Below are 27,964 nucleotides of genomic sequence, written 5' to 3'. Positions count from 1 at the left end.
TCCTTAATTATGAGGAGTATATCAAATATTCAAAATGATGGACCACAACTAAAGTTTCTAACTCATGAAATAGCTTACTGTGCTCATTCTGGGGCTGCAAATAAGGCTAAGGAAACAAGCAGCTGTCCATCTCGGCAGTATAAACAACAGGGAAAAAGCAGAATGAGTTGACAGTGCTCATATACATGCATTGGCTTCGGTTTCGTTAGAAAGCCTCTATTCTCCTATACCAATTCTGAAATTACATGTTAATATGTGCTTCCCCCTAGTGTTCTGTTCACAGTTCTATCTATGTCATAATGCATTTCAATGTGGAGAGACTAAATGCTAAGTATTAAAAAGTAGGAAACATCTTTCTTTATAGAGGAAAGGGAATGGAAAAGTCATACTACTACCTATAACGTTAAAAGCTGGGATCCTTGGATTTCATGAAGCTATTTAAAAACTAAGAATAATAAGTGATTATGAAAGGCTTTTTGATTCCAAACATTACATAAAAATCGATTAATTTTGTTTAGTTTGTCAGTGGACTTGGTTTTAATGAGTAAATAAAGCAAATGGAAAAGCATGAAATCAATTTGTTAGTATGAAAGGAAAGATGAAGAATTAATTACCCATGATAAACAAGAATTCTATCTTTAATAAAATGAAGTATTTTCTCAAAATATTCCAGGTATCTCATGTTAATCACCTGACCCCTGTAAAGAAAAACACATAAACGGAATTATAAAGCAGTATTTTCAAAAATGAGATCTAATTTCAAGTTATTGTTTAAAATCCAAGAATAAGGGAAGTAATGAAAATGCTGTAGCAAAGTGTTTGGGAAATTCATGTGCTCACAATCAGTGGCTGAAGTAAAGTTCTGTCTAAGCAGGGATGTGAGTCAGATCTCAGAGCTATCCTGGAGAGAAGGCATCAAACAGTTGCCTGTACATGCCAAGCTGCAGATATGCCAAAATGGGAAGGAAGGTCTTCTCATACGTTTAAATGAGGTCAGAGTTGTATGCTAATTTCTTTTCATGTATCTCTTTACTTTTTCCTCTGTGTACCTACCTTTCTCCTCCTTTAGGATTGGTTCTCTGATACCATTCTCTCTCCAAAATAGTCCATCTTGCACTCTAGCTAACTTCACTTCCTTTACCTTCCCCAATCTTTTTTTCCCCTCACCATTCTATATTTATTCATCCATTTTTCAACTGTACACTCTAGGCACTGGTGATAGTTATATAATCCATTGTCAATTTGAGAGGATTAAGAGTGAAGGGGTGGAGTCTAGCCTGTCAATCAGGTCATAGCTTGATGACCTCATCGGGAGGTGCTAAGGAGAATGAATAGCTCTCTGGAGGCAGGGCACAGGCTCACTTCCTAGGAGACATTGCAGCTGACAAGACACATAGAACTACGCTAGTGCCCTGAGTTGGAGAAGTCACAGGGAGACCCCGGCCACCACTGAGATGCTTATAATGCCACTGGATCCACAGACTTCCCACCCACTGGCCTGTGATCTTCTGCATTTGGTGTCATTGCATGTGTTTTGTGAGTCTGAGGAAGACTTTATAGATTGGTATCGGACATATGGGTTAATATCGGACTTATGGACTGTATCTGGACTGGGCTGGGATGTTTTCGTAATGTAATTACTCTTTATCTAAGCTCTTTCTTATACACATGAGTGTCTATGAATTTGTTTCTTCGGTCTACCTGGACTAACACAGCACTATCTCCCTTGGAACTTCATTTACCAACAGAATGCTGGTAAGTCACGTGCACATACTCAAGGGTTCACCAGTCAGCACTCTCCAGGCATTTCAAGTCTCAAGCTCATAATTTCCCAACAGGGAATCTCTCTCTCTCTCTCTCTCTCTCTCTCACACACACACACACACACACACACACACACACACACACACACACCACTGCGTCAAACTCAGCCACTCCCCTATCCATGCTCACCTGCTTTTGTTCTGTTGTTATTTAGCCTAATAGGGCAGCCATGAACCTAAGCCACTAATCAGACTCTTCCTATAGTTCCATGCTACGAGGTGGCCAATAGTGCTACTAACTCTACCTTCTCAACAGTCATCCCCTTTCCTTCAATTCAGGGGAAAGAGAGGGATTTTTACTCCCATAAACAGTTACCGTTTTGGAAACCCACACAGGCTGTGGTTTCAAACTGCTGAAAAGTCGTTAGCAGCACAACGTACAACCCACTATGCTACCAGGGCTCTTCTACCACAATAAACTTGTCAAAACCCGTTTTCAAGAAACTCACTGTTGTCAGAAAGAGTTATGGTAAATGTAATGCTCTACAACTAATTATTTTCCGTGATGCTTTAGGACTCATGAAGACTGATGCCCGGCTGCCCCAGGACTGTGGAAGTGGCAGTCATTGGACTTTGGGGGGAACCCCTGGCTCGCTGGGTGTCCAATGCAACAGGACACAGAATCACCATATGTTTAGTACCTCAATGCCTCCCTTGCAGTGACAGGTTTTTATCTGTTGGGCAGGGATCTGCACTTAAGAAGTGATCCAGGGCAAGATATGACAAAATACCAATTTATAAACTATCAAGGGCTCATGAGGGAGGGGGGATCTGGGAGGGAGGGGAAAAATGAGGACCTAATATCGGGGGTTTAAGTGGAGAGAAAATGTTTTGAGAATGATGTACAAATGTGCTTTACACAATTGATGTGTGTATGGATTGCGATAACAGTTGTATGAGCCCCTATTAAAAAATTTATAAAAAAAAAAAAGTGAACCAGGAAGCTCCCCCTGGCATCAATGCCCATACTTACAGTATACAGAGCTCAACCGAATGGGTGATCAAACTGTGTAGGGTAACAATTCATGGGCTGCAGCACAAAGTGGAACTGTATTTACATAGACTCCTCATACTGCTAGTGTCCAGAGTGCTGTGTCATGAGGGGATTTTGGGAGTAAACAATGAAGACAGGAGAAGGGAGGGAGCACTAGAATGGATTGTGATTACACAACTTATTTTTAAATTGATTTAATGGGGGTGGGTGGTGGTGATGGTGGAAATGTTCTACAATTGTGGTAATGATTGTACACTTCTTGCTATGACTGAGCTATGGAATTTTAATGACATGTGGATTATATGCCAATAAAACTGTATAAAACAAAACAAAAGAGTGATACTCAGGAAACAACTTGGCAAACTACCCTTGAATTGAGCTCTGCATCCAACAATCTTGGGAAGGAGGATGGCCTGCATTTGTTTGATGCAGCTGGGCCAGCTGAGAGGACGTCAAACAGGTCTCTCTAGGTGCCACATTAATGGAGGCATTCCCCTACCAAGTCGCAGGGGCAGTGGGTCACACACCTTCTCCATAGCCTGTCTTTGCAGAATAAATACTCGTAAAAATAGGAAAGAAGCCCAAGAGGTTCCTACCTGATTAAATTGATGTGATTATTAAACCCTCTGCTAAGACTTCGTGCTGGCATTTGATCTAACCACAGCACAGGCTGGTCTGGATCAGCAATCCTATGAAGAAGAGCTTGTGAGAAGAAGACCTAACTGTTCAAAGCATTAAAAAACAAAACATGTAGAAGTCTTTGCCAACGTAGAGAGAATCAACAACTGAGTCTATTTTATGTAACTATATAAAGCACAGACAATGAAATCTCAAACAGATGTTTCAACTGGACCAATTAAAAAGCCCATAAAGTTTTACTTGTAGAGCACGATTTCCCCCCTGAAAATGACTAGCAGAGGCTTCCCCCAAGCTGTAACTAGTTTGCCAGGCACACTGCAAAGATTAAAAAAACCCTGCACAATGAGATTTAAGTAGATTACCCGCTGCTGTGGAGTGGATTCCAACTCATAGTGACCCTAAAGGGCAGAGCAGAACGGTTCTGTAGGGTTTCTGAGACTAGAATTCTTTCCAGAAGAGGACAGCCTATCTTTCTCACCCAGAGGGGTTGGTGGGCTTCAATGGCTGATCTTGCAATTAGCATACCAATGTTCCACTCACTGGCCAGCCACCAGGGCTCCTTTTAAGTAGATTACTCCTTCTAAAACAGTTCATTTAGAAATCTATTTAGAGACTTAAAAATCAATTTTATAAAGAATAGTGGAGTATACAAGAAAGAATAAAGATGAATTTCTGACAAACTTTAGAGCCGAAAATGTAATTTATATAGCCTATGGTTAGTAAACAACAGAAGCTTCACAACTTTTTAACTAGAGGAAATGCACATTACTGTACAATAAGACCTTGAATTTTTATTTAAACGTTACCTTCTCCATTTTACTGCAATGTCAAACATGTCTCTCCACTGCATCAACCGCGTTTTCCCATTCATCCGCACCTTTGAGTTGGTCCAGGTGCGCTGTACAGCCTGCATGACTTCCAGTGCTGCCAAGCCCATGGCTAAAAGTCAAGAAATATGGAGAAGACAATGCTACCGGTGATCCATATACTCAGGAATTATCTTTCATCTCCTTTATATTTTCCTCAGTACAGAGTCTCAGTGGTAACTTAAGAGTTATATGAAGAACGAATTAATATCGATAATATTAGGAGACCTGAGATAAAGGGCAATTTAGTGACAATTGTTCTCCTTTTCAGAGGACACCAGACACTCTTTCAAAGTGGTCTGCTCCCAAACGTGGCTCTTACTGAATATGGCAAGTGGAGGTTGGAATCCTGCTTTTCTATAGATCCGGTGTTTCTGCTGTGTGATATATAGCAATGATTTAAGGTCTATATTCTACAGCTGTACTACAACACCAGCAAAAAGACAGGCTGGTAGTCTTTTCAGAATTCAGTGTAAAGGATTCAGACATTTCTATTCTCATCAAAGGCAGAGTTTCCATAAGCTCAATATATAATTTACAACAACAGTCACAGCACAGTTTGGCAATCCTTGCTCTTACAGCAGAAACATTTCCATTTCCAGAGTACCTCTGTGTATTCTCTTGTTTGGCAGGAAACCAGGAGTTTCATACTGCATCAGTGATCCCAAACGATCAGCTACACAAATCAGCTCTTGGATGTCAAGCTTATAACTCTCAAAATTCTGATGTAATACATCTCTGGAAGAAACATTACATGTACTATAAAGATTTTTTAGGAAAACATTCAATAGTTCAATTTCATCTGAAAAAAAATAATCATTTCCCTTGCCAGGGAAGTAATTAGGAAGTCTCTAACCAGTTCATCTTTACTATAGAGCTTTGTATCTAACCATACACAAATTAAAAGAAGTAAATACCACAAGTAATACCACATGCTTGTTGGGATACTGACGAGTGTGCAATTCAGAAGCACTTCTTACCATGATTTACCTTGAAAACTTCTCCAGAACACAGAACTGCAGAACTGCCCTTTACAACTCAGCCCAGCCTCCTATTTTACTTCCCCATCCACTCAAGTTTTATCACACCAACTATACCTGCAATGTCATATGAATTTTTTTGATCTGCCAATCTACTTGTGGTCTTATAACACAAGTCTAACATTCTAATTTATAGGATGAGTGAGGAGACTCCCTGACCACTCCAGACTTCCAGAACTTAATAGATCTCATGGCTTTGAAATAGGACAGCCCTTTATAATCCGTATTGTAATACTACAGCAGTAGTGCAATCATAGAGTTTCAAATGGCCAAAATGTGAACTAGACTTGTCTAATGCCTGGTCAAAGAATAATGCATAACAAAGACTACCAAATAAATACCAAGCAGTATAAATATACTTGAAGTATGAAAGTTGCCCCAAATTAACAAATTAGGAAGGTCAGGTGAGAGGGAAAGATCTTTAAAGGTGACTTTCTAGATACTTTAGAGACAAAAAGAAATATCTTCACTCATAGCAACTCTAAAAAGAAATGAATCAGAAACACAAATAGAAAGCACTTTAGTGATCAAGAAATAGCATGATGACCTATAACTCAGTCTGAAAAAAAATAAAAAAGAAAACCCTCACCTTCATTCAAAGCACTTTACCTTATGTGAGGTTGCAACCCGGGCTGTTCTTCATAGTCTTCTATGAGAAAGGGCAGATTTTTAGCCCAGTGGTCCTTAAAATTTCCAGGTAGATCCGCATCAATGTTATATTCCGTAAGAGGGGTATCAAGGTGTGCGTGAAGATATCTAGAATACTCTGCAGGGAGAAAACGAGATGTAACACCTCCAAATACTGCTAAAGAAACATTTTTGGTGTCTGTGTGTAGTTAGCTGCCATACAAATACTTTGTAACAAACCATTAATTATAGAAAATTAAAAAGAAGACTATAGATTTTAGCAATTCACTAATTTCCTAATAAGATAACTGGTTACTGATTTCAGTTGCCAGCATAAAAACAAACCATTCAATCTGGGTACACTTCCACTTACTTTTAACTACTTTACTGTGCACTATATACCAAAGATCTCACTATTTCAGTTCCAGAGCCTGAAAATCCAAATTTCAGTATCAGACAGAGCCTGGTTCTCTGACAAGTGATAGATCAACTGACTATACTGTTTCACCAACTCTCAAAATTCTGATGTAACACATCTCTGGAAGAAACATTACATGTACCATGAAGATTTTTTTGGAAAGAATTCTTCTGACTGCTGCTTATCTCTGTACAAGCAGGGTAGAAAAATCCCAGATGTGGGCTATCCCTCTTTCATTTCACAGTTAATGTCTAAACTCTACTAAACGAGGGAACTATGGGAATCATAATTTAGGGTAAAGAGATATTCTGCCAATAAGTAGCCTCTAGTAATGTGGCTGTTGAGGACACGGAATGTGGCTACTAGGACTGAAATACAATATTTCTTATTTTAATTAATTTAGATTTAAAGATTGATATACTTAATTAAATTATTAGAAAGCATTAGCATGTTTGAAACATCTTGTATATATGACTCTACTTTTTGAACTGCATTTATGAATCCAAAAGATCAAGCATTTCCGATGAAAATTCGGCATTCACTTTGGGATAAGCTAGAAGTGCAAACATGCGTCAAATTTTGGAGACTTACTAAAAAAAAAAAAAAAACCCTATCTCATTAACAATGTTTTCATATCAATTAAATACAGAACGAATATTTTGGAAATACTGGATTAACTTACTGCTACAATTGACTTAACTTGTTTTTACTTTTTTAATGTGACTGTTGAAAAAATTTAATTACACACATGACTTACAATACTTTTCTGATATAGAGGGGGAAGATAACAACAGAAAAAGAAGCAGTGCTAGGTAAGGTCTTGGCTTTATTTAAAGAAATGCAAAATTATATTTATATGTGGTAGAAAAAATATGAGCAAAACTATGACAAATATAACTCTTTAGGTTTATCTGCTTCTTTTGCCCAATTTATTAAAAACAATTGAGAATTCTGCTATACAAGAATAACAGTCTAAGAAACCAAGTTTACAGTAAAAAAAGGTTAATATTTTTATATCTATGCATAAAACTACACATGAGACATAAATAGCCCAGATGATTGTCACATTTAGTTCAAAATGAGATTTTTAACTCAAGTAAAACTTTTCCCTTAACTTTAGGAGGAAATTTGTAGGGAATGTAGTCAAAGCGTTTAACCAACCTTTAGAAGACAATTGTATCCAGTGCAGGCACTAGCCAAGGGGTAACTGTGGACAAGTTATCTGCCTATTTGAGATTCAGTTGTCTTATTTGGAATGTAGACAGGCAAGTAATGTGATTTCTGCAGCTTTGAACATTAAACGTCAATGATTTCTGCGGTGTTCTGACTTACCTCGGAGGTATTTCACTCTAAGATACTCTGGGCTAGCCTTCTGGCCCGGGAGAGGGTCATTTAGCATCACTTTAGTTTGTGCTTTTATCCCTTCATAAAACTGTCCCATCGCCACATGGCTGAGCCCTTTCATGTACTGGCACACTTCGTTATACGGCTCTAGCTGCAGACACCGCTGGGGCATTGAAGGAGAAGATGCTGTGTTAGGATCAATGTAGTTCAAAACAAACAAACAAATCAGCTAAAAACTTTAAAGCACTTTATTATCTAGAACTAGAAAAGTCTTCTCTTTAGGTTAAATCAGATCAAATACATACATATTCTAAGCTGAAGTAATGATCTTTGGCATATTGTTCAAGTATAAACACTCTTCTTGGCCCCTTCTTTTTTCATTTTACCAAAGATAACCTTGACTAAGAATAATATTAAGAACTCTAATAGTGGGGTACCTCACTATATATGCTTACCTTAAAGTTCTTAAGGGCTTCTTGTAAGCTACCGTGATGATAAAGCATCATTCCCCGGAGCTGGAGCGTCTGCACATGATTTTGGTTGAGTAACAGAGCCTTCTGAAAGCTCTCCGTGGCAGCTTCAAAATCTCCCAGTTCTCTAGGTGTTGGATGATAGTTATGAACTCAGTACCGACCAAAGAGCAAACACACAGAACAAATGACCCTTATGATCCATTGTCTCATATGACTAATGACTAAGGAACTTTGATATAGGTGTGCTTATTTTTTTACTTTACCAACTTAGAACTATATAGCTATTGGCATATCGCATTCCACTTACTACTTCTAACTTTACTAGATTATAGATAATCACACAGTTCTTAAAATTCTCCAGAGATTAACAGGATATTTCAAAGGGAAATGTTGAGTCAAGTGCCAGTACATGATGGGCTTCAACTCTTGAAACACAGAGTGTAAATTTTACTTTTTTGATAGAAAAATACTTTTTTCTTCAGAACAAAGATAGATTATAGTCATAGAGTGGTTTATCATTCTGAACCAAATTCATAGATGCTATTTTTCTTTCAGTGTAGTTACTTCATTTAAACTCAAATTATTATGCAATTTAAAATTCTAAGAAAAAAAATAGTATACCTTAGTATTATGGTCATTCCAGAATGTTAGTGGGTGTTACTAACCAATCTTCCTTTTATATAGATAGATAGATAGATAGATAGATAGATAGATAGATAGATAGATAGATAAAAGAATTTAAGTATCTTAAAAATGTTCTGTAGGACATTTCTAAAATATTGTATATTTTAAAATATGTATGCTACCAGCTTATATTTGTACAGTATTTCTATACTTAAAAGGGGTTTTTAAGTTTTAATTTACATTCTGAACAATTCTGTGACACAAGAACAATTATTATCTAAGCCAAAAAAATAAGTCCAAACACATTTTCTCCAGGGTAGTATATAAGGGCCTTCAGAAAGTTTGTGGAAAAAAATATATCCTTTTACTTGCATTTTTCCATGAACGTATTGGTACCCTTGGTAAAACAGTTTCTCAATGATCACATAAGATAAGCCATGGCGCTCTTGAATTAAACCCTTCTTCAATAGGTACCTAACAAAAATTCTAAAGAGAATTTCTAGTAGTGTCTCTTTGTTTTATGACATCTTTATAGATAAGAAACCTGAGCACAAAGAAGTCAAGGAAATACACCTGCTAAGTGGGTAATGCGGTCCTAGAACCAAATCTTAGTGCTAAATGAGGACTGTGGTGACCAGGGACCATCAAGCCAGTTTCAACACACAGCGACCCTACGTACAACAGAATGAAATCCTGCCTGTCCTCAGCCAGCCTCCTAAGGGTTCTGTTTAGGCCCACTGTTGCAGCCCGTGTTAATCCATCTCCTTTATGGCCTTCTGGCTTTTCACTGACCCTCCAGTTTCCCAAGCACGATGCCTTTTTCCAGGGACTGATTTCTCCTGATCATGTCTAAAATACTTGAGATAAAGTCTCCCTGTCCTTGCCTTTAAGGAACATTCTGCTTGTACTTCTTCCAAGACAGATCTGTTTGTTCTTCTGGAAGACTGGTATTTTCCGTATTCTTCTACAGCACCATGGTTCAAATGCATCAAATCTTCTACAGTCTTCCTTAGTCACTGTTCGGGTTTCTCATGTACACGAAGCAGTTGAAATGGCTTGGGTCACATGAGGCCATTGAAATAGCTTGTGTCAGACACCTCTTTATCCTCAAAGAGATATAGTATTTGCTCTCTGAACACGCAAGGGTTGGGCAGCAAATCTGGCCAGTGTAACGCATCATCTGACTGCTACTTCCAGGATTGTCAACTGTGAATCCATGTTAAATGGAATCCTTGATAACTTCAGTTTTTTCAGTTTATCATGATGCCCTCTATTGGTTTACTTGTGAAGATTTTTGTTTTCTCTGAATTTCTGAATTATCTTCAGCAAAATATTACTTGTATGTATCTGATATAGATTATGATATTGTTCGATAATTTGTGCATTCTCATGGGTCACCTTTTTTGGAGTGGGTACAACTATGGATCTGTTCCAGTTGAGTGGTCACGTAGCTCTCTCCCATATTTCTTGACAGGTGAGTGAGCGGTGCCAATGCATCATCAGCTTATTGAAACTTGGAATTCCATCAAGATTTATCCTGAAGCACAAAGCTGTCAGTGACAGGATATTATCCACAGACCTACAAGGGAGGCCAGTTAATAAAAGTATTCTTCAAATTTATACACTAATCAGTAACTAAAGATTTTTATAAATGTCTTCAGTCTGAAATTGGTCAAACAAGCAATCAAGATACTTGAAGATAAACAAGTGGCCATCTATCTGAGAAGCAACACAGCCCAGAAAGAAGCAGCACACCAGCCTGTATGATTATAGGTATCTATAGGATCAGGTATCAAGCATCAAAGAACAAAAAATCATATCGCTGTGAACGAGGGGGAGTGCGGAATGGAGACCCAAAGCCCATCTGTAGGCAACTGGACATCCCCTTACAGAAGGGTTACGGGGAGGAGACGAGCCAGTCAGGGTGCAGTATAACAATGATGAAGAGCAACTTTCCTCTAGTTCTTTGATGTTTCCTCCCCTCACTCCCAACTATCATGATCCCAATTCTACTTTACAAGTCTGGCTAGACCAGATGATATACACTGGTACAGATAAGAAATGGAAACACAGGGAATCCAGGGCAGATAAACCCCTCAGAAACAATAACGAGAGTAGCAATCCCAGGAGGGTAAGGGAAAGGTGGGATAGAAAGGGGGAACCAATCACAAGGATCTACATATAACCCCCTCCCTGGGGAACAGACAACAGAAAATGGGTGAAGGGAGACATTGGAAAGTGTAAGATATGACAAAATAATGATAATTTATAAATTATCAAGGGTTAATGAGGGAGGGGGTAGCAGGGAGGCAGGGGAAAAATGAGGAGCTGATACCAAGGGCTCAAGTAGAAAGAAAATGTTTTGAGAATGATGATGGCAACAAATGTACAAATGTGCTTGACACATGGACGTATGTTTGGATTGTGATAAGAATTGTAGGAGCCCCCAATAAAATGATTTTTAAAAGACAAAAAAAAAATCAATGCTCAAGGGAACCAACAGTCAAGAGATCAAAACACACATTGCATTCAGTAAATCAGCTGCACAAGACCTCTTTCTTTAAAGTGTTGAAAAGCAGAGATTTTACATTGAGGACTAAAGTATGCCCAACCCAAGCCATGATATTCTCAATTGCTTCACGTGCCTACGCAAGTTGGACCTTGAAAAAGAAAGACCAAAGAATGGATGCTTATGAACGATAGTACTAACGAAAAATACAGAAAGTACTATGGACTGCCAAAAGAACAAACACATCTATCTTGGAAGAAGTTCAACCAGAATGCTCCTTAGAAGTATGGCAAGACTTCGTCTCACATACTTTGGACACGTTATCAAGAGAGATCAGTTCCTGGAGAAGGACATTGTGCTAGTTACAGAGGAGCAGTGAAAAAGAGGAAGACCCTGGACAAGATGGATTGGCAGAGTGGCTGCAACAATCTGAGCTCAAACATAAGAATAACTGTGAGGATGGGAGAGGACCAGGCAGCATTTAGTTCTGTAATACAAGGGTTACTATGAGCTGGAATTGACTTAAGGCAACAACAATTCTTAACTCACCAAACATCTATTAAGTGCCTACTATGTGCCGGGGGCAGTGGAGCTACAAGGGGGACAATGGTGAACAAGGAATTAGCTTTTTCCTCTAAGAAGTCACACACATCTAGTGAGATGCCGCAGCAGCCAATACTCAAGAGCTTAAATACCACTATTCAAAGCATCACCCAGAAGGCTGAGCATTTTTAAAATCATACAAACAAACTGACGTTGGTTCAGGGATTATAATATACATCATCTTATCAATAAGGCATTCTCTGGCACTTAGTTCTTTTTATATTCCCAAGAAGATATCTGAGTAATGTAGTATATAAATGTCTTCACAATTTAGAATGACCATCTCTTCTGGCTAAGAAAACACACGTAAATACGTATCAGTATTACCTCTGAAGGGCTTTCCCTGGTGGTGTAGTAGTTACGCTTTGGGATCTGATCTGAGTGGTTGGCACTTCAAAAGCACCAGCAGCTCCGGGGGAGAAAGACTGGGCTTTCTCTTCCCATCAACAGGTCTAGGAAACGCACAGGGGTCACTAAGAGTCAGCACTGACTAGATAGCAGTAAGTTGGGTTTTTTTGGTTTAGTTTTGGTTTATTACTTGTGGGGCTATCTCACTTTCCCTGCTACCCCAACTGCTATTATTGGACTTACCTGTAGGCCTGCCCCAGGCTTTTATATGCATCAATAAAATCAACTTTCTGCTTCAAAGCCTCTTTGAAGGATTCAATAGCTTCCTGTAAAAAGTAGATAGAAAATTATTTAATTAGCATAACTGGTAAGAATTTACTTTTACTTAAATTACGAAAGGACTTAGATATATATCATATGTAGTCTCTAACAGATTTTTTTAATAGGAAACTTTAAAAAATATATATGTAGAAAGTATAGTACAACATAAGTCAGGGTTGAATTTCAGCAAAAAATCAATACATCACTATGAAAAACAATGAAGCCTAAGTTTTTCCCATTCAGACAATGAGAAAACAGCTTCTCACGATCTACTTCATCAGAATTTTAAGTACAAATGATGTACCCTTCATAAAACTAGCATTTCCTCAATTAATAAGGGTCCTGTAGAACAAAAATAAGCCTGAGAGTTATATGAAAAAATCACTTTAAATTTTTCATAACTAGTAGCATTTAAAATTGAACCGACAAAAGACAAAACCCCCAAATGAAACTTTTTATTAAAGCAACCACCACCCCCTGCAAAAAAAAAAAAAAAGCTCCTAGTTAGACTATCTCTAGCTCTAAGGCTAATGTAATGAGAACTGCTAAAGGCACTACTCTTTAAGAAGTCATCTTTGGAAATACATATTTGGTATATTTGGCTACTGCATAACTATGTGAAAACTATGAATACAATGTGTTTCAGAATGAACATCCTAGGTTTAAACCATTGTTGGATGTATTTTTCATTAGATTTCATTAGTTATTTTAATGAAAAACTATGAAGAAATTCCCCACAGTTCTGAAGGAAAGGCATATCTTACTAAAAAAAATAGCATAAACTGTAAGAGCTTTAAAAATTATAGGGAGAGAATTTCAAACCTGATCAGATCATCATAGGAGAGAACTACTACAGAGGTTATCTGCCTTGCACATGGTAGGCACTCAATAAATATTTAAAGACTTAGTGGGCACATAAATAGTTTTGCAAAAATAGTACAACCTTTTTTAAAAATATCAAATATGAACGTATCATTCATTATATAGTGTCTTTCTTTAGGGACAACTGAAGTGCAGGGCGACAGGTTTTAAACTTATCAAAGGGGAAAACAATCTACCTAATAAGTGAAACTATTAAAATATCTACTGTTCGGAAAAGTAAAGTTCTGAAAGACCTTAAAAACCACTATTGCCATTGCCTAGTGGCATTTATATTTAAACAAATATATTCTTAATTCAACAAATATCTATTGAGCGCCCGCTATGTGCCAGGGGCAGTGGAGGTAAAGCAAGTTCAAGTGTGAGCAAGCATTATCTGTCTTCTAGAAACTCACAGTCATCTACTTAGAAAGCCAATTATGTAACCAGGTCACCGTAATACAAATTCAGAGCTATAATCAAGATGTGCGCAAAAGGAGCTGGGCATAAAGAGAAAGAAAGCTTAGTCCAGGGGGTCAGAAAAGGATTCACAGAGGAAGGGCCAACCAAGTTGGGTCTTGGGAAATGAAAAAGAATTTACTGGTTAAAGAAAGAGGGCGTTTCAGAAAGGGGAAGTAGTGCTGTGCCATGGGACAGAGCACTCAAGGAGAGGCAGAAAATGTCGTACAGCAGGAGTATGGGTGCATGGGCGGGAGGGAGGGGAGAAACAGTGGGAGACCAAGGGAGGGTGGTAAGCTAGGGCCAGTGAGGGGCATCTATGTCATGCTAGGCATTCTGGGCCTTACCCTGCAAGTCATGAGGACTAGGAGTCTTTAAGTAAGTAAGTGACTTCATGAGATTTACTTTTTAGAGATGATTAGTTGCAATCAGTAGCAACAGAGAAGACAGACTGGAGAGGGAAGAAATGGAGACAGAACCCAAAGGAAGTTGCTGTGGTAATCCGAGCAAGAGATAATGGAAGCTCAAATTGAGACAGTGTCTGTGAGGAGAGGAAAGGGTCAGAACCAGGAGATGTTTATTACGACAAAATAAGATGAACCGTGGTGGTGGTTTGGGTCTGAGGGATGGGGAGGAAGAGAGGGCAGAGGGCTGGAGAGACTAGGTAGATGGCAAAAGCATTAACCAAGACAGGGAGATACAGGAGACAGAAGAGCTACAGCCTGGGGGTGAAGTGGGAGAAGATGATGAGCTCCATTGGGTGCATAAGTCTGGAGTGTCTATGGACATCTCGGTGGAGATGCCCAGTAGGCATCTGCTGCCCACTCCACTTACAGCATGCGTGGACGCCACAGTTCTTCAAAGTCTGATTTCTCTTCAGCTTTTTAGAGTCTTTGGTCTCAGGGTTCCTGTCTAATCACTGCACAGTGCTCTACCTCATTCTGCCAAAGAGGACATAGCAGAATCAAGATCTGAAAGCCATTGGGAACAAAGAAACTGTTCGAATGAACCAATCGCTAAGCATATGAATTGCTGCTTCATTTATTTGCATAGCATCACCCCATCCAGTCACCATCTTTCTTAATAGTTGATGAGCAGCCATCACTCTGGGGTTTTTCCATGATAACAAAGAGCACACTCTCAGATGACTCTGAGAGTGAAGGCAATTCTAGATAACTAATATAAATAGGTGCTCAGAATGTACACTTTTTGAAACAGCCTTATAATATCAATAAAACAGAATTCAATAGAAAAGCTTCTACTTGCTGTGTTTCCCTAGGAAAATGCAAATTTTCAGATATAACTAATTTGGATACTTGTTAAATCTGTATGCAAAATTGCCTAGTACATATTTCTAATCATTAAATGGTAATATTAATAAGTAGTCAACCACTTAAATAATAATTTAAGTTGATGTTCACCTGGAGAGACCAACTTTAGAATATAAAGTTAGTTCAAACTCATTGGTCCATTTCATACCTTATCTCTATAGTTAGAAAAAGAGATTAGAGACAGCTAAACTAATTTCAGTAATTTAATTAAGCCATGTCACCAATGACTCAGTTTTCCAATCTGTGTAATTGGGACACCCTCTGCTCCTTCACTACGTCATGGAGATGCCGTTGGATGAGTGAGACAATATGTAAACACTTTGACCTCCTCAGACAGCAGCTCTACAAAAATGCAAACAAAAAATTCCCATCTATTATATATTGGACCTGTGTTTATGAGCATGGTGCAAACGATAAAGGACCATACTATGTGATAAGATTGGTAGAAAGGGAGATTTTTAATGTTCAAAAAAAAAAAGGCACCATTTCCAAGTTCTCATCATATATATTTGGAGGAAAGCAGACTGAATTTTAGTCCTTGTCCAATTTGAAGGTGGTATCTCTGTTATTGCTTTTTTTTTCTCCCCTGAAAAACTTTTCCAAATCGTTTCCAAATCATTCAAAGAGCTCTGGCCATGCTCCTGAGTGTGACTGTATAGTAACGAAGAGAACAGTCATCTGTCCCCATTTGCCTACTTTTAAAATACTTATCGATAAGCCAAAAGTTTAGAAGCCACCAGCCACTCAGCAGGAAAAGGTGATCCAAGAAACGCAGTGGGCCTTTTATTCTGTCATACGGTCACTGTGAGTTGGAACTGACTTGATGGTGCACACCACCACCGCCACAATATTAGCAGTTAGTTGGGGTTTTTTTGTGTGTGTATTTCAAATATTCCTCCCTTCCATGAAATATTCAAGGGCTAGATACTGACATTTTAACTTAAGGTGACAGTGAGAGAAGATGCAAAGAACAGAGGTCAGATATGAACTAAACTGACAGCTGCTCAAGGCACATTTTCAGTAACCTCTGAATCCTAACACGAGAAAGATACACTTTCTTAGGACTAACCCATTTACTTGCAAAAGGTATCCGAGATGTGTGAAACAGCATATACTGAAGGTCTGTTTGTTTGGCTTTTAGTGTGTTGAGTTGGTTTGTTTTATTTTTAAAGAATCTAAAAAACTTAAATTTTTCCATTTAAAATAATCTATCACAATCAACACTTGATTAATATTTATATCTTACAAAATAAGTTTTACTTTTATTATTTAATCCTCACAATAATTTCAGGAGTAAAATAGAATCATCTCTATTTTACAGATGTGGAAAGAAAAGCTGAAAATTTAAAAATAACTTCTCTGTAAGTGCAGTTAATAAGGATTCAGAGCCAGGGCTCACACCAAGATGTTCCAACCAAATTCAACACTCTGTCCTTGAACTCATTTATCCCGCTAATATTTATTGAGCACCTACTATGTGATAGGCACTGTCCTTTACATTGAGGATTTACAACATGCAGCTTTTAAAAAGGTAAGTCTTCTTTCTCCTCAGCCTTTCCTCAAACACCTATCTCAGATACTCAGAGAGTCCTTGAATTGATTTCAAGCATAAAATGTAGGTTCTTTGAGCCGCAATGCCCTTCCCTATCATTCACAGCCACCACCGTGCTCCCACCTGTGCAGCAGGCTGAATGTATTTTCAGTTGCATGATACTCATGTTTCAATCAGCCAGTGTGGATATATCCAATAAGTAAGGACCTACTATGTGCCAGGCATTATGAAGCCCTGAGGAAACCGAGGTAAAAACAAAGATCCCCGATGCCCAGCACTAGTTGTATGTCTGTGTCTCCTCAATGCTGTCACAATTCTACCACTCGGAAGGTTCTCAACAAGTACTTTGAGAATGCTGAATAAAGTGTCAGGGCAGAAGAAAGGGAGAGGCCGGAAACATGTGTACCCCCCAAATTTATTTGATTTAGGGAATCCCTTTACTGAATTCCTGTACTGCCTCCTCGGAGTAGCCAGTCAGCCCCTTAAATTAGAGTAATCTGATCAAGCACAGAAATGTCTCTCAACCTGTTGCTCTCTTTCATTCTAGCTGCCTCTCAAAGCATGGGATCAGGTCTTCGTCCCTCTGACACAGAATACTACAAGTATCTCCTAATTACTCTCTGTCTATCCCTACTATCTCCAGCCACCATGTTGTCAGATTTGGTCTAAACTACATATTTTCTCAAAATCTACATTTGACAACTGCCAGGAACCAACATATTAAAGTCAAAATCCTTAGCACAGCACTTGGGACTTTCCTGTCTACATTCCCAAAGCAGTATGTTTATATTACTTTAAGTGTACTCCTCATATAATAAATATATTGCTTGTAGAAAAAAAGCTTAGGAAACTGTATACTTTATAAGCAGTATTATTTCTCCCTGGTATTAACCTTTTATCCATTCTTTCTGTACCTCCCTCCAAATAGTAGGGGCTCAATAAATATATTGATTCACTTTCTAAAATAAACCCATCAGACACTTGAGGCATCATTTTAAAAATATGTCAAACCATCTTCACTAAATTCTCTCTACCCACAAAAGAGCAGAATCATGTTGTACACATATTACACAGCACTTTCACCTTTAAAAGTCCTCTGTGAAAGAAAGTTAAACCTTTGTATAGCATAGCGATAGGTTGATTTTTGTTCAGCTCTAAGGACTGCTGAAAGTCTTCATGGGCTGTTGCATAGTCCTATGAAAAATAAAGGGGGGGTGAAATAAAGCAATAGTGATTAAATATTTGAGAATTTTCTATATTTGATTGGTAGAGAGAAACAATACTGATTAATTCTGTGCCCTCTTGGGTTTTAAAGAAAATATCTTATGGCTTATTACTATAATAATCTGTTTTCTTAGAAAATTGATTGGGGTTGGGGGTGAGCAAATAAAGGATTATTTTAAGGACTTCACCTCAATTGCAATACAGAACATTATTTAAAATACTATTAAAGTAAAAGTCTGTTAGAGAAAGTCTCCCAATCATTTTGTGGTACGAGACTTTTAGTATACTGAATAATTTTCAGATAATTAAGCTATTTGACTAAAATGTGCTATTATTTTCTCTTGGATATTTTTCAGTAATTGGAGCAATCACAAATACCATTAAGACAGCACAAGATGTCCTTCCCAGATTGGGGTCACTCACACAGGAGAACTACAGTCTGGAAGCCCTGTTAGTTCAGATTACAGTCCGTGGGTCACGATACTCAGAGAGACTCACATTGTACCTCTAGGTTTAGAAATCTCATTGACAGCTTGGAAATCTGTTTCTCTCGGATGATATTTATAAGAAATATGACCATGAGCCAAATTTCTCCTTTTCTCTCTCTTTTTATAAATTCCAATCCAGAATTAGTTACTGTCAATAGTTCAAGGGAAAAAACAAAAACCCATGTGTTCTTTGTACCTAATATCCCTGTAACTTTAATTTCAGTTACAAAAATGTTTTTATAACTCTCTTGACTCATAAGCATATTACTAAGCAAATTACTAAACTATAATCTATCAAATAACAGCTTTCGAAGGCAAAAGGTAAAATCTTAACCATTACGAAAGGCACTGGATGAAGACCAGAACAAGTCACCTCTGATATGAAGTACAGGGTCCCTCGGTGCCTATGTAACCGTGCTGAGGGCTGGAGCTGGATAGCCTTAGTGAGATCATTCACTGCCTCGGTGATTCGACCCAGAGGGGACAGAATCTGTGAATCCAAAACATGCAATTAGGGGAGAAAAAGTCCCACAACCAACCCTCACACTGCCTTTTAAAAATGTTTGGTTTTGTTTTTGTAATTCCTCTTCACCACACTACTACACTCACAAAATTATTCTCAGCACACTTGAGTTCTTGAACCCATGCATTGAGATTCAAAGATGCTACTATCCTAGTCCAGGCAAGGAGACTGATGAACTATGACTATAGTTATTGTCATTTTTTCTTGTTTGAGTTAATACGGATGTTGCTTTTCTTGAAATGTGTACTTTTCTCTCAATGATGTATAATTTTTAATTTTTTTATATTTTCCAAAGTCTGTAAAGCCAAAATTTGAAACACACACACACACACACACACACACACACACACACACGAGGCGGTGTCAAAAAGTTTGTGGAAAACTGGAATGAAAAGATCGTGGACTTTTCCTACTAACCTTTTGAAGCCCCTCTGTGTATATACATGTATAATGGAATTAAAAGATACTGGACATTTTCTAACTTTTTGAGTTCCCTGTGTGTATATACATGTATATATAAATATGAAGGTAATAAAATTGATCTGGATGACAACTTTGGAACCAATAAAACATAGTGTACAATTCTGCTTGACATGACTGAACTATGGAATGATATTACATATGCATTAGCTCCCAATTAATATTTTTTTAAAACATAATTATCCCTGGACTTTAGTTATATCTGTTATAATAATAAGTCCTAAATGACAATTTCTAAGTTTCCAGGGAGTTTGTAAGCTTTTTTGTGTTAACTCTTAAGAAATCAGTCACAATAAGTAAAGTAGGAGAAAAAAATATCCGCAAGTCTATTTGGGAAATCACTTTATATCCAGCATTCATGCTATGTTCAGTCAGCATAACACAGAAGACAGTTCAAAATGAAAAAATTAACCAAAAAGGTGTGAGAAAATCCAAACTGGGTATCAATATTCATGTGTCAAGCCCAAGTACTTTATCCTGAACAAAAGTCCTTAAATTAGGGTTTATTTTGCTCCTATAACATACATAATTTTTGTCAAGTTTTATTAACTGGTTTCTTAATAAACAGGAGCTTAAAAATCAGCAAAAGAGAGAGAGGATCCAGGAAGGCATATCAGAGGTAAGCACGGTAGCTCAGAAAGAGAAAGAAAACCGAGATTATACAAAAGAATGCCTGAGAATTTAAAAAGCAGAGTGGTCTGTTTCATATCTGAGTAGGAAAAAATATTTACCTAGTTTATTAACTCCTAGACACATAAATTATTCCAATCCAGTACAAGAAGTGAGATATAGAATAATAACCAGAGTAACTAAAAAAAGCTTAGTTATACCTATTAAACATAGACTATTTCAGAAAGCACGAAGGCAAAAGATTTCTCAGAAAACAATTCATAGTATATATAAATTGAATGCTATAATTTATCTGGGAAAGTCACTAGGTATATTAGTAATAGCTGAAAAGAGAAATATTACTATACATTTTAAACAAATTGGAGATGTATTTTTCTAGTTACCAACTTCACTTTTGGATGAACAATTAATTTTCATTAGATACGCAAATTTCAAAAATTTGCTAAATAAGTCTTATTTCTAGGTGCACTTACTAAATTCATACTTTATCATATCATTGCTAAGTAGCATTTGAGTAACAGAGGGACACAGCATCTGTACTCCCCTCCTAAAGCAGGTGGTCGTTAAACTAGTTAGAAAATACATGAAAACCAAAAAAGACTCTCAAAAAGTCCTTAACAAATTACAGCCACTTAAGCTTTGGCAGCTACAATCCAAAATAAAAATGAGATGAGTTATATTGTTGAGAATGAATTTTATTCAAAAAGTCATAAAATTCACCTTAAGAAACTGAATTATAATTTAAGACACTATAATTTTGAAGGGGCAAGAAGGACAAATGGAGCCTCAAGATTATGATATACTTAGTACTTCATTTACTTACAGTTTTTTGCCCCAAAGAGACAAGTCATTTTTTTTGTTTAGCCCAATTGTGATCATGCCATATCAGATGATTAGAAGTTTTATTTAGACAATATATTAACATAAATCCTAAAGCATCTAATATGAGTAAATGAGTAGCAAAATAAATACTGCATAGACATGGAGAGTCTACAATTGTTTTATGAAAATGGTTAAACCAACACACTTTCGTTCGCACACATTCTTTTCTCTTCTCTGACTATCCTTTTCTACCTCATGTCCCCAAGAATGGACATTCTTCCAGCTCAAGTATCACCATCATCTAGGACAACGTCCTCAGAAACTCCCTTCCCACCACCAGCACTGTGAAGTGGCAGTCTCTCCTCTGGTTCCTTTACAAGAACCTCTTCCGAGTTGCTTTGCTTATAGCATGACATGGCATTATCACTGTTTCTGGCTCAAGTCGTAAATTCCTCTGATGTCTCACTGGAATCATCCTGTCTATATAGGATCTTATGTAATCATCCTATGTTGACAGGTATATTTCAGAAGCATTCTATATAAGCACATCAGTAGAATGCTGCTTTAAAAGGCAGATCATTTCATTTGGATTTAGGGATATTATTTTGCTAAAGTATCATATAGACAGTAAATATGAAGTGTATGTCATAAGCACATGACTTAGTATTACATTATTATATATTAGATCAATAGTATCACTTGATCCACGGTTTTCTAGTCAATGCAACTATGTTTAAGGGCATTTAGCACCGATGTATGAAAATACAATGGCATAGAGGAACTAAAAATTGACAAGTAATAAAATAATAGGAAGAAAGAAATCTGAGGTTTAATTAATCCGATAATGACAGAGGGAAAAGAAAACCACACTCACTTCTGCTCGCTGCTCAAATACCTCTGGACGGTCCGGTTCCAAGGTAATGACTCGGCTCAATTCAAACAGAGCAAGCTCAGCATTCTTAATGTCCTTAAAAAGGTATCAGCTTAGTATGAGACATACTGTTACTCAAAACCAGGGGGAAAAGATTTTCTGAAAAATTAGTAATTTAGTATAACTAACTTTTTAGATGTAAATATGAAGTGAGCTTCTGCATAAGATGTTCTGACAAGATAAAGAAGTAGTTACAGTTGTTTAACTCACTCAAGTCCATTTAGCCATGCACTTCCAGATGCCTTCCAGAAGTTCCAAAGAGAGCATCACAAAGTATATTTTCTAAATTTAATCTATTTAAACACCTAATCAATGACTTTTAAAACAGAGAATGTGGAGACCAGCATGCAAAGTGATGCTGACCAGTGACCACGGGAGATGAAAAGGGATCAAGTCAGTCTTGATTTAAAAAAACAACCACAGCCTATTATAGTATACCTATACTTGAAGAGGGCTAGGAAAAGTCTCTTTAAAAGTCATCACGATTGTTATTCTCTGATAAAAATACCTTAAAACGCAAGGGTAACTTTGTATACAGATATGCATTTCATGTCAGAATTAAAAGAGATGTTGATTAGCCATTTAGCTTTGAACTTTAATAGAGCAACTTCCCCAGTGGTCATTTATTGGCTCTCCGGATGTGACACTGGTTTCCTACTACTATCTCCCTCATTCCCAATTCTGACTTCTTAGCTCTGTATGTTTCAGATAATCAAGCTCAGGCATATGGATGAACTATATATACAGTATATATATATAATTTCTCCATCAGACTAGCTTAGTATAATATTTTTATTGGCAAAAATCTTGGTATTTTCCCCTCAAAGCATCGTATCATTTTAACATACGATATGACATATAGAAAAGGTTTGTGTCCAATGTTTCAGACTTAAAATTTGGACTTGAATCATAGACCATTTCAGTATTTATACATGACTTCAGTTAAATCTTAACTGGTGCCTTTAATTGGGTAAACATACTGATTTTTCTCCCATCTTCTTCAGAGAAATAAAGGTAATATGAAGTATAAGTACAGAGATATTATACCTATCTGAGAAAAGTATATGGGATAACAAATAAGTTTCACGCACTTAAAAAAACTTTTGTTCATCTGTTCAATTTTTAAATATTGTGAAAAATGTAAGTTCCACTACAACTGTTGATGCCTGATTTCTATTTTGAACAAAGAATATTTCTAGGAATGCAGTGACGGTCTCAGACTTTTCTTGGGCTATGTGCAGTTCATCAAGACTCAGGTTTAGGCAATCAGAGGTTATCCTTTTGAAGTGGAAGTGTGGCAAGGGTAACCTCAGAAGACCAGGGTAGAAATCACAGCCAGCGACTGGATCTCAAGCAATCATTCTACTGCTATTTTCTCAACTGTAAAACTGAGAAAACCAAACCAAACCACCACCACTGTTCATGCCATAGGAGCTTGATGAACCACGACTCCATCTGACCCCTTGGCCCTGTCAAGTAAGGCAGGCACAGTGGCAATTGTAACTATTACATACTCACATGTAGTCCCTTCTTTCCATAGGCTATCCCTCGGCCATAAATTGCACTAACCAGATCAGGTTCCTCCTAGTCAGACCAAAACAGAAACACGTCAAAAACTACAAAAACAATACCAAACAAAATCAGTTTCTGCTTACCCATGTTAATGCCACTAATGAGAAGCTCTACATCTTTATATTCCTCATAAGACAATAAGAGCAGCCCCAGCCTGGGAAGTCTGTATTCTAAAAGTCCGTTTGAATGAGATATATGCACAGAGTTTTGTATTAGAACAAAATAATAAAATAATGGGAAGGGAACAAACATTACTTAATGTCTACTAAACATCAAGTAGTATGACTATTTCTTCTATGTAGCATTTTCTTTAATGTCATCCTTTCAGCAACACAATGACTAGGTGGCATTAACAATCATATCTTACAGAGAAGAAAATGGTAGCTTACACAAAGGTTGACAGAGATGAGTCAAGTACTAGTCAATGTCTCTTGCTAATGCTCTTTCAAATATCCATAGACTAACTGAACGAAGAAGGAACCCCTGGGAATCATCATAATGAAGAAAACGAAAACCAGTTCCCTCCATAATCTTGTGGAGGGTGAATAGACTAAGTAAGGGCTTGGAATGGGAAACCAGAGCCTCAGGAACCTGCATTTTCCCAGCCTGATGGGTGATATGAGACACAGGCCAAGTCCTACAACCGAGCATCTTAAACCACCATACTTGTACATTTCAGTAGTTAGTCACAACTGTTCTCGCTTCTCTGAAGCCTTTGCTCTACTTTTAAAGAAGAGTAAATAGCCTATGGCTGTGACCTCCTGGATGAAACTCACACATTAATAACATTTTAACAGAACTGCACCAAATGAGGCACTCAATGAAGGCAAAAATCTGTTCTTCACATTCAAATCTGAGTTGGTAGGTCCTGCTAGTATTACAGAAGAACCTCCCAACTTCAGTGACACATAAATGAGAAAAGGCAAGGGGGACAATGCCAGGCTTTTTTTTTTTTTTTTGGAAGGGAGATGTTAAGCAGAATGCGCTACATCTACAATTAGCGGTGAACTGTATGACCACAACCCAGCCAGCAGATGGCTTAGCTTACACTTTGTATTAAAATTTAGAGAAATTCACCTAAAAATTCCACATTCCCAGAATTAGCAAAATCAAAGCTCCAATGATGATAGACCCACATTTTGGGACTCTTAAAAGGCAAAACATGAAAAGAAACAACAGTAGTAACCAGAGGTAAGGAAACACTCTCTTCATATGTTCCCAAACTTATCTGATCTCTGCTCCCTTTTCAGAAAAACAACAATATTCAGTGTTTAAAAAAATTATACTGTAGTCCAAAATCTAGGATAAAGTGTAGTCATCTACTTTTGCAGCCCAGCCCCACCTCATTTCAGCATCCACAGAGGGTGGTATTGTCCACCCTAGGAAACTGCTTCAGATGGTACATGCCCGAACCTGTTCACCGTAAGACCATTGCCCTTAGTCACCGCTCCGATCTACAATAGAGAAGTCTATAAGAGGAACACTAATCTTAGAGAGGTGGACAATGTTCAGAAAGGTTAGGAAAGAGGGAAGAACAGAAACAGGAAACACACAGAGGAAGTGGAATTAGTGACGCTATACTGAGAGGACTGCAATGAATGAGATGAAACGCGTATGAATTATTGAATTAAAACTGATGATCTGCTCTGTAAACTTTTAGCCAATTCAAAATAAAAAGTTTTTTAAAAAATAAAGGAAAACTAAGAAAAGAGTACAAAGAGGGTCCTTTAATTTTGCAACAACTACTTTTGATATTTAAATATCTTTGCTGATCAGGGAGGAGACAAGCCAGTCAGGGTGTGATGTAGCAACAATGAAAAATACAACTTTCCTCTAGTTCCTAAATGCTTCCTCCCTGCCCCCACTATCATGACACGAATTCTACCTTGCCAAGTCTGGCTAGACCAGAGGATGTACACTGGTACAGCTAGGAACTGGAAATACAGGGAATCCTGGGCGGATGATCCCTTCAGGACCAGTGGTGTGAGTGGAGATACTGGGAGGGTAGAGGAAGGGTGGTTTAGAAAGAGGGAACTGATTACAAGGAACTGTATGTGACCTCCTCCCTGGGGGACGGACAACCAAAAAGTGAGTGAAGCGAGACGTCAGACAGGGAAAGATATGACAAATTAACAATTTATAAATTATCCCTCATGAGGGAGGGGGTAGCGGGGAGGGAGGGGAAAAATGAGGACCTAATGCCAGGGGCTTAAGTGGAGAGCAAATGTTTTGAGAATGATGAGGGCAATGAATGTACAAATGCGCTTTACACAATTGATGTGTGTACGGATTGTGCTAAGAGTTGTATGAGCCCCTAATAAAATGATTGAAAAAAAAAACTTTGCTGGCTTCTTCATTAGGGGGAAAACACACACCCCAAAATGACAGAAAGGCTGAGTAGTAGCTAGAAGGAAGGGGGATACAACACAGAGGGAAAAGGAGGGCAAGAAAAAAGTTACCTACTAAGTAATCAAAATAAGAATGCTTTCAATTTTTCTATAGTAGTAATGCCTGCCAGGAGGTTGGACAGAACCTATGGTCAGGCGGGGGCAGTAGTCAAAGTAGCCTGTTCTTTGTGATGGATGACATTCTTGAGGGAAGGTGACAGTTACTCTCAGATTTGTTAAAAGCCTTAAAATATACCACCAAAGCAAGAGGTGAATCAGATAATAGTGAACCAACATAGTCAAATAATAGTGTACAAAAATAAAGTTACTCTGTGAGACACGCCAGCAGCAGACAACGCAGGAGTCACTCTCCTGTCCCTATCTAATCCATGGACTTGTGGAATACTGGGAATTCTACTTCTTCAGTGTACGTGGTATCTATCTCTTCCACTTCATCAGTCACTTGCATTCCTGTAAGCCTGCATGTCTTTCCTTGGCTACAGCAGTTACCTGTTTATTTGTAGTTTTTCCCTATTTGCCAGACTCACATAAAATAAAATTTAAAATCTAACATTAAAGTTGTATCACTTCCCTCATGTCTAGCAGTACCTACAACAGTGACAAACTTTCTGTACTCTAATATATTTTAAGATATACATTTTACATTGCAATCCAGTACACAGTAAATAGAAACCTACCACAGAGAACACAAAAATTTGCCTCTTATACCTAGCTTTACTATACACAACATAATCTAATACTTACTAGCCTACTGTATTTCATTTTTTATTAGTTTTGATCCACCACTTAATTTTAAGTTCTAAACTGTAGTGTGCCATTGCGCCAAGTCTAACTCATGGCAACTCTTTATAATTGAGTAAACATGACCCACTCCTAGGGTTCCCTAGGCTATAATCATCATGGGAACAGCTCACCAGGTCTTTTCCCCCACAGAGCAGATGGTGGTTTGAAACCACTGACCTTCTGTTTAGTGTACAAGCACTTAACCACAGTACCCCCAGGTACCTATTAAAGGGTGGGAACTCTTAATCTGGAAAATAATTAGGTAATATCTGCAGCCCTTTGCAGAAGAAAATTTCATGCAAATGATATTAAAAATTTCTTATCTTACAGTTGAGTGTCATCAACTCTCACTCTACCCTTTTATACTGAACCTACCCAAGGGTGCCTCAGAAGATATGACTGGCCATCTGCTTCTAAAATGCTACAGCTCTGAAGCCCTAGGAAGTAGTTATACTCTGCATATGGAGGGTCATCATCAGTTGGAATCCACTCAATGGCAACTAACAGTAATTCTGGCTCAGTGCGTTTGCAGTAATTTGCCTTCAACTTGACACGTCACCTGTGCCCGTCACCTTCTTTGACTCCTAAGAAATGAAGTTGTTCTGGCTCCTCTGCTCCCACTATACACTGTGTATACTTTAATCACTGGTTCAACAAATCTCGATTCAGGAATTTTATATGTAGCCCATGGCCAGAGTGCGGCAGCAGCCTGAATTATCCCTTCTCTCTCCTCCCTCTTCCCCTGCAACATCTCTGAGTCCTGACACACCTAAGTAGAGACTGACTTCTCAGTAGTCATTCAGTTATTCTGCATAACTCTAATGCAGTTATGTTTTATTTAATTTACTCTTTTTAGATTTTTTCTAACAGCATTGAAGGAGGTACCATTACTGTGACTATTATACATACCGTCTAATATTAAGTGTTCCTAAATTTAAATAATTTACTTTATAACTTTACTAAAGTGATATACCTTTACTTATTTTCTCATCTATCATTGGCTTATGGCATTAGCAATAAGTCAAAGCCTGTGTTAGAATTATTGAGATTCACCACCCCCACTAGAAAACAATATTTACTTCTAAAAACAAACTGAGTTTTAGGATAAGAATTTATCAAAGTAATTTTGAGTGCAAAGTATAATAAAATTTATATTTTATCATTTTTCCAGACTTTTTTTTTTTTTGAGATATATAAGCATTATATTAAAGTCATCGAGAGCATGAGAGATAATACAATAATACAGTCAGGCATGATACATAGCAACATTGCTC

At 37.7% G+C, this 27,964-nt stretch overlaps 1 protein-coding gene across 6 annotated transcripts in view; it reads right to left on the bottom strand.

Moving 5' to 3' along the window:
- Positions 1–27,964, bottom strand: part of TTC13 (tetratricopeptide repeat domain 13) — a 99,020-nt gene that overhangs the window by 32,627 nt on the left and 38,429 nt on the right. For 3 of the 6 annotated variants that reach the window (XM_004712167.3, XM_045297848.1, XM_045297850.1), the window contains 12 exons: positions 23,446–23,511; positions 21,871–21,963; positions 18,915–19,031; positions 17,913–18,023; positions 12,552–12,634; positions 8,207–8,348; positions 7,740–7,914; positions 5,972–6,128; positions 4,930–5,060; positions 4,263–4,395; positions 3,414–3,506; positions 615–698 (listed from right to left, as the gene is read on the bottom strand). In XM_004712167.3, coding sequence (XP_004712224.1) covers positions 615–698; positions 3,414–3,506; positions 4,263–4,395; positions 4,930–5,060; positions 5,972–6,128; positions 7,740–7,914; positions 8,207–8,348; positions 12,552–12,634; positions 17,913–18,023; positions 18,915–19,031; positions 21,871–21,963; positions 23,446–23,511 — 1,385 coding nt within the window. The remainder of the gene's footprint in view (positions 1–614; positions 699–3,413; positions 3,507–4,262; positions 4,396–4,929; positions 5,061–5,971; positions 6,129–7,739; positions 7,915–8,206; positions 8,349–12,551; positions 12,635–17,912; positions 18,024–18,914; positions 19,032–21,870; positions 21,964–23,445; positions 23,512–27,964) is intronic. The other 3 variants (XM_045297851.1, XM_004712168.3, XM_045297849.1) reach the window with 2 other exon arrangements.

The sequence above is a fragment of the Echinops telfairi genome, unplaced genomic scaffold (assembly GCF_000313985.2).
Source record: "Echinops telfairi isolate 266 unplaced genomic scaffold, ASM31398v2 ScPeMD7_7424;HRSCAF=8462, whole genome shotgun sequence".
NCBI lineage: Eukaryota > Metazoa > Chordata > Mammalia > Afrosoricida > Tenrecidae > Echinops > Echinops telfairi.
This window is presented reverse-complemented; position numbering and strand designations above follow the sequence as displayed.